We start from the raw sequence: 12,633 nt of genomic DNA, 5'->3' as shown, positions 1-12,633 counted from the left end.
AGCATACTAGCAGACCAGCAGACCAGCAGACTAGCAGACCAGCAGCCCGCAGACAAGCAGACTAGAAGACCAGCAGCCCACAGACCAGCAGGCCGCAGACAAGCAGACTAGCAGACCAGCAGACCAGCAGCCCGCAGACAAGCAGACTAGCAGTCCAGCAGCCCACAGACCAGCAGCCCGCAGACAAGCAGACCAGCATACCAGCAGGCCCGCAGACCAGCAGCCCGCAGACCAGCAGACCAGCAGACCAGCAGCCCGCAGCCCGCAGGCTCCTGATTGTAATGGTTGATAGTCGGACTCCCACTCTCCATTGCCAGCGCAGATACTCGCAGATGAGTCACAAGACTGCATTTTGCTAGACGAATTAGGACTCGGTCGTCACAGTCATCGGTCTTCCCCGGTCTTCCAGGCCTTGGACGATCATTAACTTTACCGGTGGCATCGTACTTCCTCACATGTCGACTAAAGACCGTGTACTTAATGTTCAAGTTAGCACCGGTGTTGCGACAGGACACCCCTACTTCATGCATGCCAGTACCTTGCCGTGTATGTAAAGATTACAAAACGAGTGGGTGTTGAATATCACTGGTAGGGAACTTGGTCACAGTGAGAGTGGAGTCTTTGTGATTTTTGCGACGGAAACTTTGCGATATGTCACAGAGTCTTTGTGATTTTAGCATCAGCAAGGGAAGGGTAAGGTACGGTAAATGGCCTGTATGCCTACAAAATGAATATTACAAGAGAGTTGAATTCACATTTACTAACATTAGGTTACCATCAGTAACAAATAAATATTATGATGTTCTGAAAGCCACTGATAATCATGTAAAACCATTAATTGTCACGAAATTAATCCTTTTTGATAAATAATCGGTATATTGTGACAAAAGACCCCATAAAGAAGTGTAAAAATAATACAATGTGTCCGATTAGTGTTTATCCCCTTTCATCATAAAGCATGTGCTGTTTTATCAGGGGGGAAATGCGTACATATGCATTGGTCTCATGTCACAGAAACTTTGTGATTACGAAATTGATGTAACAGAAAATTCACTCATTGTCACATTTAATTCCTAATCACAAAATGGAGTAGACGGGGTATGATTCGTCCAATCTGGACAGGGATCTGCAGGGATGAGATCATTGGGCCTCATGTGCAGCCGACCGCGTCCGTGGTGTAGTGGTTAGAGCGTCCGCCCGGAGAGCGGAAGGTCGCGGGTTCGATACCCGACCGCGTCATACCAAAAGACGTTAAAATATGGTACTTGTTGGTCCCTGTCTGGCGCTCGGCATTAATGGGTACAACAAGGACTGGTCGGCTCGGAGTCAGTATAATGTGTCTGAGTGGGGTATTCATGCTTCACTGCGGCATGGTATCTCAGTGGGCTAGCACTATAAAACCAGCTTCAGTCTGGGCTAGTACAAGCAGCCGCACATACACATACACACGCATGCACGTCGTCATATGAGCGAAATATTCTCAAGCACGACGTTAAACCCAATTTCACCTCACCTCACCTCATGTGCAGCCGTTTATTCAAGGACAGAGACAGCAGAACATTCCGGTACTCCCCTGGCCAGCTGTTTATACGGACGTATCCCTATCGAGCAGACTTGGGATGAAATAGAGCGACCTTTGCGTCAAGCCCAGAATCAGCTATTGACGTCAGCTGAATTGACACAAGCGGTGGTTCAGACTTTTAAAGACATTCCCCGAGCTTTCTTCAATCGCTGAGTGTCGTCTATGCGTCGTCATTGCCCAGCCTGCATCAACGCCAATGGTGGACATACACCATACTGAATTTGTGAACTGACTTTTGACACCACATCTCATGGACGTGTCACGATACCTCGTGTCAAATCATTCAGATTTCGATATTATTCCGTCAACAGTTAAATAGTGATTAAGAAAAACACCACAAATCATCTTATTATCTTTTTGCATTAAAAATGGCATATCATGAAATAATGCACCGTTACTTTATTCCATGAGTATAGTACTGATTCGTAACATACAGCTGATGGGTAGTGACACAGATAATAAAATCAATAACTCCCTAGCTCTTGGCAGGAATGGTGCTAGGTCACGGTTGATGGCGTGTTAGAATCTAGAATGATTTGGTCCTCGTTAGTGACTTTATGTTCTTATCCAGTTTCAGCTGAATTCCACATACCGTATTTCCTTCAATAAACGCAAGGTCGCCCATCCTCGATAATCTCCAGGGTATACGTTACGATCACTCTCCATAGTGGAGAGTGATCGTAACGTATACCCTGGATATTATCGAGGATGTAACACGCCGGACCCTCGATTAAATGTCATATATATATTGCCATATATATGTCCATCTTTATTTCCTTTGCAGATAAACGTCGCCTGTAAAGAGTGTCTGAAAGTAGCATACGCCCTTGTGTTTAACAGAGGAAATTCGGTATACGTAAAGCATATTGAGAAATAACAAACAATTAAATGTGAAGGGCTCATTGATCTTTCTGCACTAGTTCATAAATATATATGTCACTCAGTCTAAATATATGTTCAGTGGAACAAGACGATGCATTTTTGTGCAGGTTCCGCGGGGCTCGTGTCTAGACATTGTGCTGTGACACCAGAGTTCGTGTCTAGACATTATGCTGTGACGTCAGGGCTCGTGTCTAGACATTGTGCAGCGACGTCAGGACTTGTGTCTAGACATTGTGCTGTGACGTCAGAGTTCGTGTCAGACAGACATTGTTGCAGCGACGCAGACGTCGGATTGTGCTCGTAGGGGTCGTGTCCAGACATTGTGCAACGACATAAGAACAAAAACAGTGAAATATGTATACATATGAAATATGTATGTATATATGCAATATATATGTATATGCATGTGTATGCATATGAACAGTGTTCATCGCTGCGTCATTTCCCAAGTAAACAGGAGCTGGTACATATTTCATGTGGTTTAGACGAAGGCCTATTAGTCTCCGGTCTATATAAGACACGTCAAACAGTGAGTAGGTTTAGTTTTACGCCGCACTCAGCAATATTCCAGCTGTATGGCGGCGGTCTATAAATAGTCGAGTCTGGATGAGACAGTTCAGTGATCAACAGCATGAGCATCGATGTACGCAATTGGGAACCGATGACATGCGTCAACCAAGTCAGTGAGCCTGACCACCCGATCCCGTTGGTCGCCTCTTACGGCAAGCAGCGAGACAGAGTATAGCTGTGCTTTGCGGGAAAATTCACATTTAGATCCAGGTTGTTGAATGTGCTCTTTAATAACATGCTTCAGCTTGAACAGTTGGTTTATTGGTGTATTTCCCACTCTCTTATACAACAGCTTCATGACCCTAGTCTGTTAATTGCAGTCTGGGCTAGTACAAGCAGCAGCACATACACATACACACGCATGCACGTCGTCATATGAGCGAAATATTCTCAAGTACGACGTAAAACCCAATTTCACCTCACCTCACCTAGTCTGTTAATTACCGCGTCTGGACCAGACAATGAATTGCTGACGACAACTTCTAAACCGGATTCGGACGGGTATGTCACCATGACCACTGTCTAATTTCGAGAAGGATTATGCCCCATGATGATGCAGGTGTATATACAGGGAAGCCGAAGTTAGCCTCCTAATAATTCTCGTCTAGTGACGTTTTGTAATAACCAAGAACCGCTGTAATTTTCTAAATCATCTCTGCGCTTCACTGACCACTCGAGTAATAACGGGACAAGCCAAAATTGTTCGACTCTCGCTGACATGAAACCGACTGGAACCTGTTCGTGTTATTGTTAGAAGGGGGCGGTGGGGTAGCCTTGTGGTTAAGGCGTTCGCTCGTCACGCCGAAGACCCGGGTTCGATTCCCCACATGGGTACAATGTGTGAAGCCCATTTCTGGTGTCCCCCGCCGTGATGTTGCTGGAATATTGCTAAAAGCGGCGTAAAACCAAACTCACTCACTCACTATTGTTAGAAGGAACCCGTGAGGTATTGGTTGTCAGTAACCCATATATAACAGGCGACTAACGGGAGCGGGGGTCAGGTCCGTTGATTTGGTTGACACACGTCATCGTATTCCAATTGCGTTGATCGGTGTTCATGATGGCAATCACTGGATTGTCATAAGCGACAAGGGAATCATTTACAACTTGTATGTAAACCGTTATCACTTAATAGTTAATACAGCAATAATTTCCCCGTATATGCATTTATTTGCTAACGAAAACACACGAAGAAAAACGGTTTGCCGAAGCACTTTACTTATACCGATACCATTTTTAGTTACTTCCGGTTGTTGTATATAAGGAGTGTCACCCTAACCCTTACCCTGCTAACCCTAGCCCTAATCTTAACCTTAAGCTTCCTTCCGATCATGCGCATAAAATACGTTTAGTGGTACTGGTATACTGTATGTCGGTCGGTTTGCCTATCAAGGTTGATGATAAAGGTTTTTATTGTATTCTTAAGGGTGAAATACTGTAAATATTGGTGAAAATAAAAATGGTATTTTCACTGAGTAGAATAACATGTTATTTCTTTGAGTAGAATATCATTTTTGCCTGGAACTCAAGGGCTAGACTGTATTTGGGTTGCGTAATAAAATGCAGACTTACTCGATGTCTCGATCATTTACAAACAATGATCGAAATATAATGAATAGAATATTTTGTCAACTTTGTCAGATCAGACCACTCGATGTTAATGTTGTCAAATAACATGTATACTTCATCTCGTGGTCTGACAAAGTTAATCTGAACATATCAACTTTGTCAGACCACCCGATGAAAAATATACTCTCCCAAAAAAGAAACGCATATAGGAATTTCAACTGTATTTTTATGATTATTTTGAAACATCCTGTAGGCTTTATGAGTCAATGAAATATAGCGAAATTGCACACTGGGAATGCAGACTTATCCGTCTTTGGCACCAACTCGAGGAAAGTCAGTTTGAGCGTCACATGGAGACGTGTGGTGGCGCTGAAGTCAATACCTCGTGTGACCACCGTGGGCATCCAGAACTGCACGGCATCGCCTCGGCATCGAACGAATAAGTCTCAGAATCTCGTGTTGCCCAATCGCAACCCATTCTGCCTGTAGTGCCTGTGCGAGTTGCTGAAGTGTCTGGGGCTGAGGGTTACGGCGTCGCACCCGTCTGTCCAGGGCATCCCACAGATGTTCGATCGGGTTTAAGTCCGGTGATCTTGAGGGCCAGGGGAGCACATTGATGTTGTGGTTCTGGAGGAAGTCTCTAGTGTGACGTGCTGTGTGGGGCCTGGCATTGTCCTGTTGAAACAACTCCCTCTGGCGATCAATGATTGGAAGGAGGTGTGGGCGTAGGATTTCGTCACAGTACCGTTAAGCTGTCAGGTTGCCCTGGATCATCACCAAATCACTTCTCCTACGGCAGGTGATCGCTCCCCACATCATAACACTTCCCCAGCCGAATCTGTCCACCTGGGGAACGCAAGCGTCGGCGAAACGTTCACGTCGACGTCTGTACACCCGCATTCTTCCATTGCGTCGTTCCAATAGAAATCGTGATTCATCACTGAACAAGATTCTACGCCAATTCGGTAGGTTCCAGGCCTGAACGTTGGTGCACCATTGAACTCGATGTCGACGATGTTGTTGTCGAAGCACAGGGCCAAAATAAGGTCTTCTGGCACGTAAACCAGCCTCTCTCAACCTGTTCCTGACGGTCTGTGCGGAAAGCCTCCTCAATCCGGGTATTTGTCGAGCGGTACTGGTCGCCGTAGCTGTTCGATGACGCAGGTGATGTACCCGGATGTAGCGATCCTGCGCCGCAGTGGTCGCTCGAGGTCGCCCACTACGAGGGGCATCTGCTACCGCATTCTGCCGGCGATATCTCTCCCAGAGCCGTGAAATGGTGCTTTGGTGAACATTCATGCGTCGGGCAACTGCACGTTGAGACTGGCCAGCTTCAAACAAACCAATGGCGATATGACGGTTGGCTTCACTTAGACGTGGCATTTTGCGTTCGTCAACAATATTCCAAATACAGTGAATAATCGACAGACAGCGATCAACCTTTTATACCCATCATTGAGACTATCTGATCCCAACTTTCATGTGCATTGCATGTGAATTCTGTATTCTGTGACACTACACGCCGAAATTAAAAATCATGCTGTTAAATACGGGTATTTTACGGATGGTGCGTTTTGTTGTGATGTTTCAAAACATAAACACCATAGGACTCATAAACAGAGCAAAAACCTTTTGTAAAATGAATCACGTTTTAATTCATTGCTACATGAAATTGCTATTTTCATGATGCGTTTCTTTTTTGGAAGAGTATACATATGCGTGTTATTGGACAACATTTGACAACCATGGAACGTTTCCACGGGAGCAACCTTTCACGCGCCTGTTCATGTTAATGTTATAAACGTCGAAGGTAAACGATACAAACCTATCAGACGCCCGGTAATAGACAGCGACACCGACGATGAATGAACGTGTGCAGGTGACATTCTTCAGTTGTTGAATTAATGTTGAATAAAATTGGTTCAGGCGGGGTTTTTTGGGGTGTTTGAGTGAAAAAAATTGTAGAGTATAAAAGGTTTTTAAAAGTGATAAATTCTTGCTTGGGAAGTTTACACGAAAATGAACCTTTTCGTCTGGCATTATTTCTTCATAAAAAGTGTTTGTCAAGTAGTTTTATAGCCAAAACAGTACAGATATCAGAAGTAATTAATTTATTTTTTGCGTTATATCGATTCAAATTTTCCACATGAACCGAGAGTTCTATGTCCACAATAAACACACCATGGCTTATGTCCCTTGGAAATGACGTCATTGTTGCCAAAGCTATAAACGAATGACGTTGTTAGACCCATTTCACGTGGTGCAGGTAATAGGTGTGGTTCTTGTGTCTCGATGCGCAGGCTACTGTTTTAATCCAGCTGTTGCCTGGCCGTCAGTTGGCTATATGGTCAGTTCCACACTGTGATGACGTTGCAGTTTGAAAAAGCGTATACATTTTACAAACAGTGTTACCACGTAACCAAATAGTACAACATTCAACCTGAGTCGGTTGTCTTTCAACAGTATCGTTTTTCACAAAAACTAAAACGTTTATGCACTACATCTAGCTTGCCATCGGTGAATTAGCTAAGATACGGTGAATTAGCTAAGATACATAGCGTTCACTGACATGTTCATGTCAGTGAACGCTATGTATCTTAGCTATCGGCGAATGTGTCGGCGTTCTACGTTTGTTACTTTATTCCTACATAAATCGTGCAATATATGTCCCACCTCTTCTACTCTTCCAACCTATCGATACCATAACCATCGATATCACGAAGATGAATGCAATTGGCAGTTTTTAATTCTGTTTGAAATTCGTTTTTTCTATGACATCACCCGCTCATTGTAAGGCAAATATACTGAAAATTACATGCATGGTAAATCTGGCCAGTTTTGACACATTACGAAATCCCCATTCACTGTGTTTTGCGTAATTTATAGAATGTCTTAATTCAAATGTCAATTTTTGGGGGAGAATTGAATTTAAAAGACAAAACAAACAACACAACAAAAAACGTATCATTGTGATCAGCGGTATTTTTGTTGTTGTTGTTTGATCGAATCACCAATGCTGGTTCTGAAACATTGTTGATAAATCGATCGAGAATCGCTGAGAATGTTTTGGAAAATACGCACAGTTAACGTCAAAGTGAATTTCAGCCATATTGCAGAGTGTTTATAAAATCACGTCACACGTACAAGAATCCCTGAATTCCTCATACAGTTGAAAATAACCAATACCAAGTGTTTCAGTGAAATCTAACGAAATATATCAGATGCCGAGCTGGGAAAGGACCACTTGCTCTGTACCATGCATGGGAAAGGTATCGTAGCAAGCGAAAGTTAAATAAAATAGGTGTATAGGTTCGAACCCCCCTGAACCCCATTGGCTCCGCCAACGCAAAAAAAAATCTTCAATGTGTGTGTGTGTGTGTGTGTGTGTGTGTGTGGGGGGACCCTCTGGATCCGCCAATGTATTCCAATGATTTCCGAGATTCATCACAACATATAACAGTTTCTGGAAGCGTGACGCCATGACTGACGCAAACTCACGCACACCGACGATGGAAGTTCGTCTTATTTCTGACTATTTCCTTGGTCACAATGAAAGCAAAAAAGAAAATAACAAGCAACACATTGTCAGAATGTTTCGGACTACTTACATGTCACAATATATGTATAAACGTTGCTTGAAACAACGAAAATATCCGTCGAAAGATCCGGCGTACTCGTGTCAGTGAACACGCCATTTTGAGAATGTCGCTTCCCGATAGGGATATCATACGTACGTCAACATTGTTATACATATTTGGTATTTTCATTGAGGCGAGGTTATGAATGAAAATACACATGATCAATCTGTCTTGCTGCTTACATTTTCAGTTCTTATGCTTCTTTCGTATTTTCACTAACTTTTCTCACGTGATTTATTTCAGTATTACTGTATTATCTTTTGATTTGGGATTAGACAGGAAACCAGTCTAAATTCAAGTGACACCAATTATGTCATAATCAACGGGCGGTAACTCTGGACTGTTTAGCTCGGCATACAAGGGCCGCATAATCGCATAACATTTCAGCACTTATTTTGAGGGTTGTACTTTCATTGTAAGAAAAATGAGTGTATAATTTCAAACATTGATATTAAATATTTAAAATATCTCACTTTGTTTCAAATAAGAATAAGTGTGATTTTATCGTGTACACTTCACCTTTAAGTGATAGAAATATTATCATCCATAATCTCTAAATAACCATGATAATACCTCACATGTAACAAGAACAATTACGCCATCGAACAATGGCATGACGTCACATAATGATACATTGACGTTATACTACATTGACGTCATATGTTGAGTGTGTAACGAGGAATTTACCCCTGAATGCCAAATGGACCTCTTCAACTCAAGGTTTTTTAACCACTAGGCTGTACCCCACCGCCCCAACATGGGTGTCCCGGCGCACATCTGGGTTTTACAAGTCACTATGGACGCAAGCCGCTCATAGAGACAACTGATTCATTTAATCTATATTTTCTCATCTTGAGAGATCCATTTGTCGATTCAGTGCATACACTGGCTCAATATTTTCATCACTGATGGAGTTACTGCTGCAGATGAGTGAGTGAGTATGGTTTTACGCCGCTTTTCGCAATATCCCAGCAATATCACGACGGCGGACACCAGGAATGGGTTTCACACATTGTACCCATGTGGGGAATCGAACATGGGTCTTCTACATGGCGAGCGAACGCTCTAACCACTAGGCTACCCCACTGCCCCTTGTTTTGTATGGAATACATAACGTTACACATAAGGATACAAATCCATTTGCTATTTTACATTTAGCAATATTTATATTTTTATATATTGCGTAATTTTAGTTATCCAATGCAGCGCAAGCTCAATTCCCTCTCAACGTTCACTTTTTAGATCTGATAAAGTCAGTGTAAGAAAAGAATGATGAAAAGTGGGAGGGATATTTTTACAAACAAATGTCAGAACTCGAGTGTTTTCGTCTAATATTTGTCACAAATACACTGACGTGCAAAAGAAAGAACACATCTGTTGTTTTTTTGATTATTCAAATAAGAAAAGATCCAAACAAACAACACAGCAAATATTTTGAAAAGTGTTTTCATTATGACTTACAATTCAGAAACATCGTGAACATGTTGCCAAAACACTAGGGCTGCGCAAAAAAACGGTTTACCGGTATTTATCGGTTCAGACATGAAAACGATACATATTGCGATACGCTGATCGAAAACCGGTATTTTGACATGCATTCGGAAAACTTCGTCACACTCGGAACCTTGATGATTGTGGCAATTGCGGTAATAGTGGTGGAATGGTCGTGGTGAACATTACATTTAACTGGATTTTGTAAAGTTCGGTTTGAAGTGTTTTGGATTTTGATGTTTTAAATATTCACTCATTAATTACCAGTGATCTATGATATGTCCTGCCCGGGTCCAGTTGCTGTCTAAAATCTCAGGGCTTTTTGTGAGAGTGGAGAAACTAGCTCAAACTAGTAACCACTGTGTTGATGTTAAATTGTTCTTTTACTTGTTTCATTTGTGCCAAATATTATTTACATTTTTATTTTGTCATGATTAAAAGTGGTTGTTTTTATTAAAGCTTAATCAAGCATAGTAATTTTGTTCTGTTGTTGCTTTATAACTCAAGCATTAATTCGATTAGAAGTAGTTTTTTATGAAAAAAGCTTCTAGCAATATATTGCAATACATATCGCAATATATGCTTTTGCATCAAAATATATCGCGATATTAAAATTCTTGGCAATACTCACCCCTATAAAACACCAGACATATTTCACAGTCCTATACTAATAATAACAATGGCGCTAAATCCAACCACTAAGTGGATGCTCAATGCGCTACTAAATAATGAAAATGTTTGAGTTGAGTTAATGGCGCAGTGAAAAGAGATACGTTTTGAATGCAGCAAAAGATGGGGACATTTTCAAGGCGAGGGGCGATGGAGCACAAACACTGAAAGAGACAATGCTATGAGTGCAGTATCAACAAAATCACATTTCTATTTCATCGCACGTGCGTGTTATTCGCCAACAACATAAAACACAATCGACTGAGAATGTTAGTGGTATACCAGTAGCACACATCAAAATGCCAAGATTGTCCTCAGCGGAGCGAGAACAAGCATTTTGGGGCTTTGAACGGCCATAATGTCCGAACGTTCGGCTGTGCAGACCATCGTCGGACACATCTCACAGTCCCACAACTGGAAGACCGGAAGTGACCGCCCAGGCAAGGGCGGATACAGCTTTTTGAGAAAGGGGGATACACAGTTCAGTTTTACCCTTTTTCACGAGAGTTTCAATGGTCATTTGATAAACTTTCAGGACAAAAGGGGGATGCACACCCCTGCACCCAGCTCTGGATCCGCCTATGCCAGCAACACACTAACGCTTAGTTTATAAATACAGTGGATTCTGTATAATCCGACATCTGAATTATCCGACAATCTGTGAATTCCGACATATTTTTTTGGTCCCGGTAGCGTTCTTCTATATTATCATCACTTAAACATTGAATTATCCGACATGTGTACATTCCGAATTCCGACACCATTTTCTGGTTCCAATGTCACTATTAATCTGTACAATCCGACATCCTCTCCCCATATCGAACTAAAATAGCCAGTCAACCCGCCAATGGCCAGTTGACAACTAACATCCTGTTACTGGTAATCTCTTTAGCACCACATCAAAATCTAGTCGAAAATAGGCCGTGGCATAACTGTAAAAAAAACCCAACAACAACAAAATAAACCCCAAAAAATAAAACAGAAACAATTCAAAACAGAGTTGTTTTTTCAATAACGATGTAATGTGTATGTTTACAGCAGTTTCATCTTCATAAAAGAAGCCGTCAGAACTTGTGGCAAATGCAGTGAATGGGTAAAAACCTAGGCCCCTGACTGGTTGGATGGAAATACAAAAGGCGACGAGTGAGTGAGTGGGCGTCTGTGTGTATTAGTGCTGGGAATTGGTACAAAACTCATAATTGATGATTGGTTCATTACAACCGATCAATCATCGAAAATAATTGGTAAGCGCCATTTATGAAATTTTCCTGATTATTTTTGTTAATGGACAAAAAAATACAGAAAAAAACGTAGTTCTTTGGTGTTTTTTTGCAAATTGCACAAAATGCATTTGCAAACTTCACATCTTTAAAGGATGACTAGTAAGTTAGGAACATTAATTTCTTGGAGTCTTGAAGATAAATTCAATCATGACTTGGAACGAGCTTGTAGTGGTCATGAAATGTAACAGACAAAACCAACCTTGTGAAAAATATAATTGTTAATGCAAACAAGTGTTCCAGAATTGTTTGTGTTCGATTATGAGAAAACATGATCGACTGCTTGGTCGTTTAGTGACTGCGACCAATCTTTGATTATTTCAATTAATCGGACCACCACTAGTGTGTATATGTTATTTTGCGTGCATCTTCGTAGGTGCGTGTGTCAGATAGCCTGTTTTTGCATGGATCTCTCTCTCTCTATCCCTCTCCCTACTCCCCCTCTCTCTCTCCCTCTCTCTGTCTATCCCTCTCTCTCTCCCTACCCCCTCTTTCTCTCTCTGCACGTGTGCATGGATCGGTGTGTATGTTTGTGTATGAGTGTGTGCTCACGTGTGCTTAGACACCCGTTTGCATGCGCTATCATACAATGAATCTCACCTTTAGTCCACGTGTAGACATATCGATGCGACATCCCCACAACCTTGCCCCACAGAGCTGTCATATAGAGGGTGGCCGCTTTGGAGACGTGTCCGGCCAGTACACAGCCCGACTCGAACACTACTTTCCTCAGTCTAAGTACTGTACACGATAAGCATCTCCTAGCATTAGCAAAGGCTGTACCAGAGCGCGAACCCGTGTATGGAACAGGGGAAAATATCAAAAACACAAAATGTATTATCTATTGTGCTTCATATCATGGTGAAAGATGGTTATAAGTTAACAGAGCTAAAAGACTTCAATCAGGTCTTGACAGTGTCCTCGAGTCTGAAATATTTTAGCGCATACTTTT

The 12,633-nt window shown here is 42.1% G+C and overlaps 1 protein-coding gene across 1 annotated transcript in view; it reads right to left on the bottom strand.

Moving 5' to 3' along the window:
- Window positions 1-12,413, bottom strand: part of LOC124254210 (pyruvate kinase PKM-like) — a 57,879-nt gene extending 45,466 nt beyond the window's left edge. The window contains exon 1 of the mRNA XM_046688099.1: window positions 12,282-12,413. Within this exon, the coding sequence (XP_046544055.1) occupies window positions 12,282-12,345 (64 nt within the window). The 5' untranslated portion in view covers window positions 12,346-12,413. The remainder of the gene's footprint in view (window positions 1-12,281) is intronic.
- Window positions 12,414-12,633: the final 220 nt, after the last annotated feature.

The sequence above is a fragment of the Haliotis rubra genome, unplaced genomic scaffold (assembly GCF_003918875.1).
Source record: "Haliotis rubra isolate DU_JTF1 unplaced genomic scaffold, ASM391887v1 Scf568, whole genome shotgun sequence".
Lineage (NCBI taxonomy): Eukaryota > Metazoa > Mollusca > Gastropoda > Lepetellida > Haliotidae > Haliotis > Haliotis rubra.
This window is presented reverse-complemented; position numbering and strand designations above follow the sequence as displayed.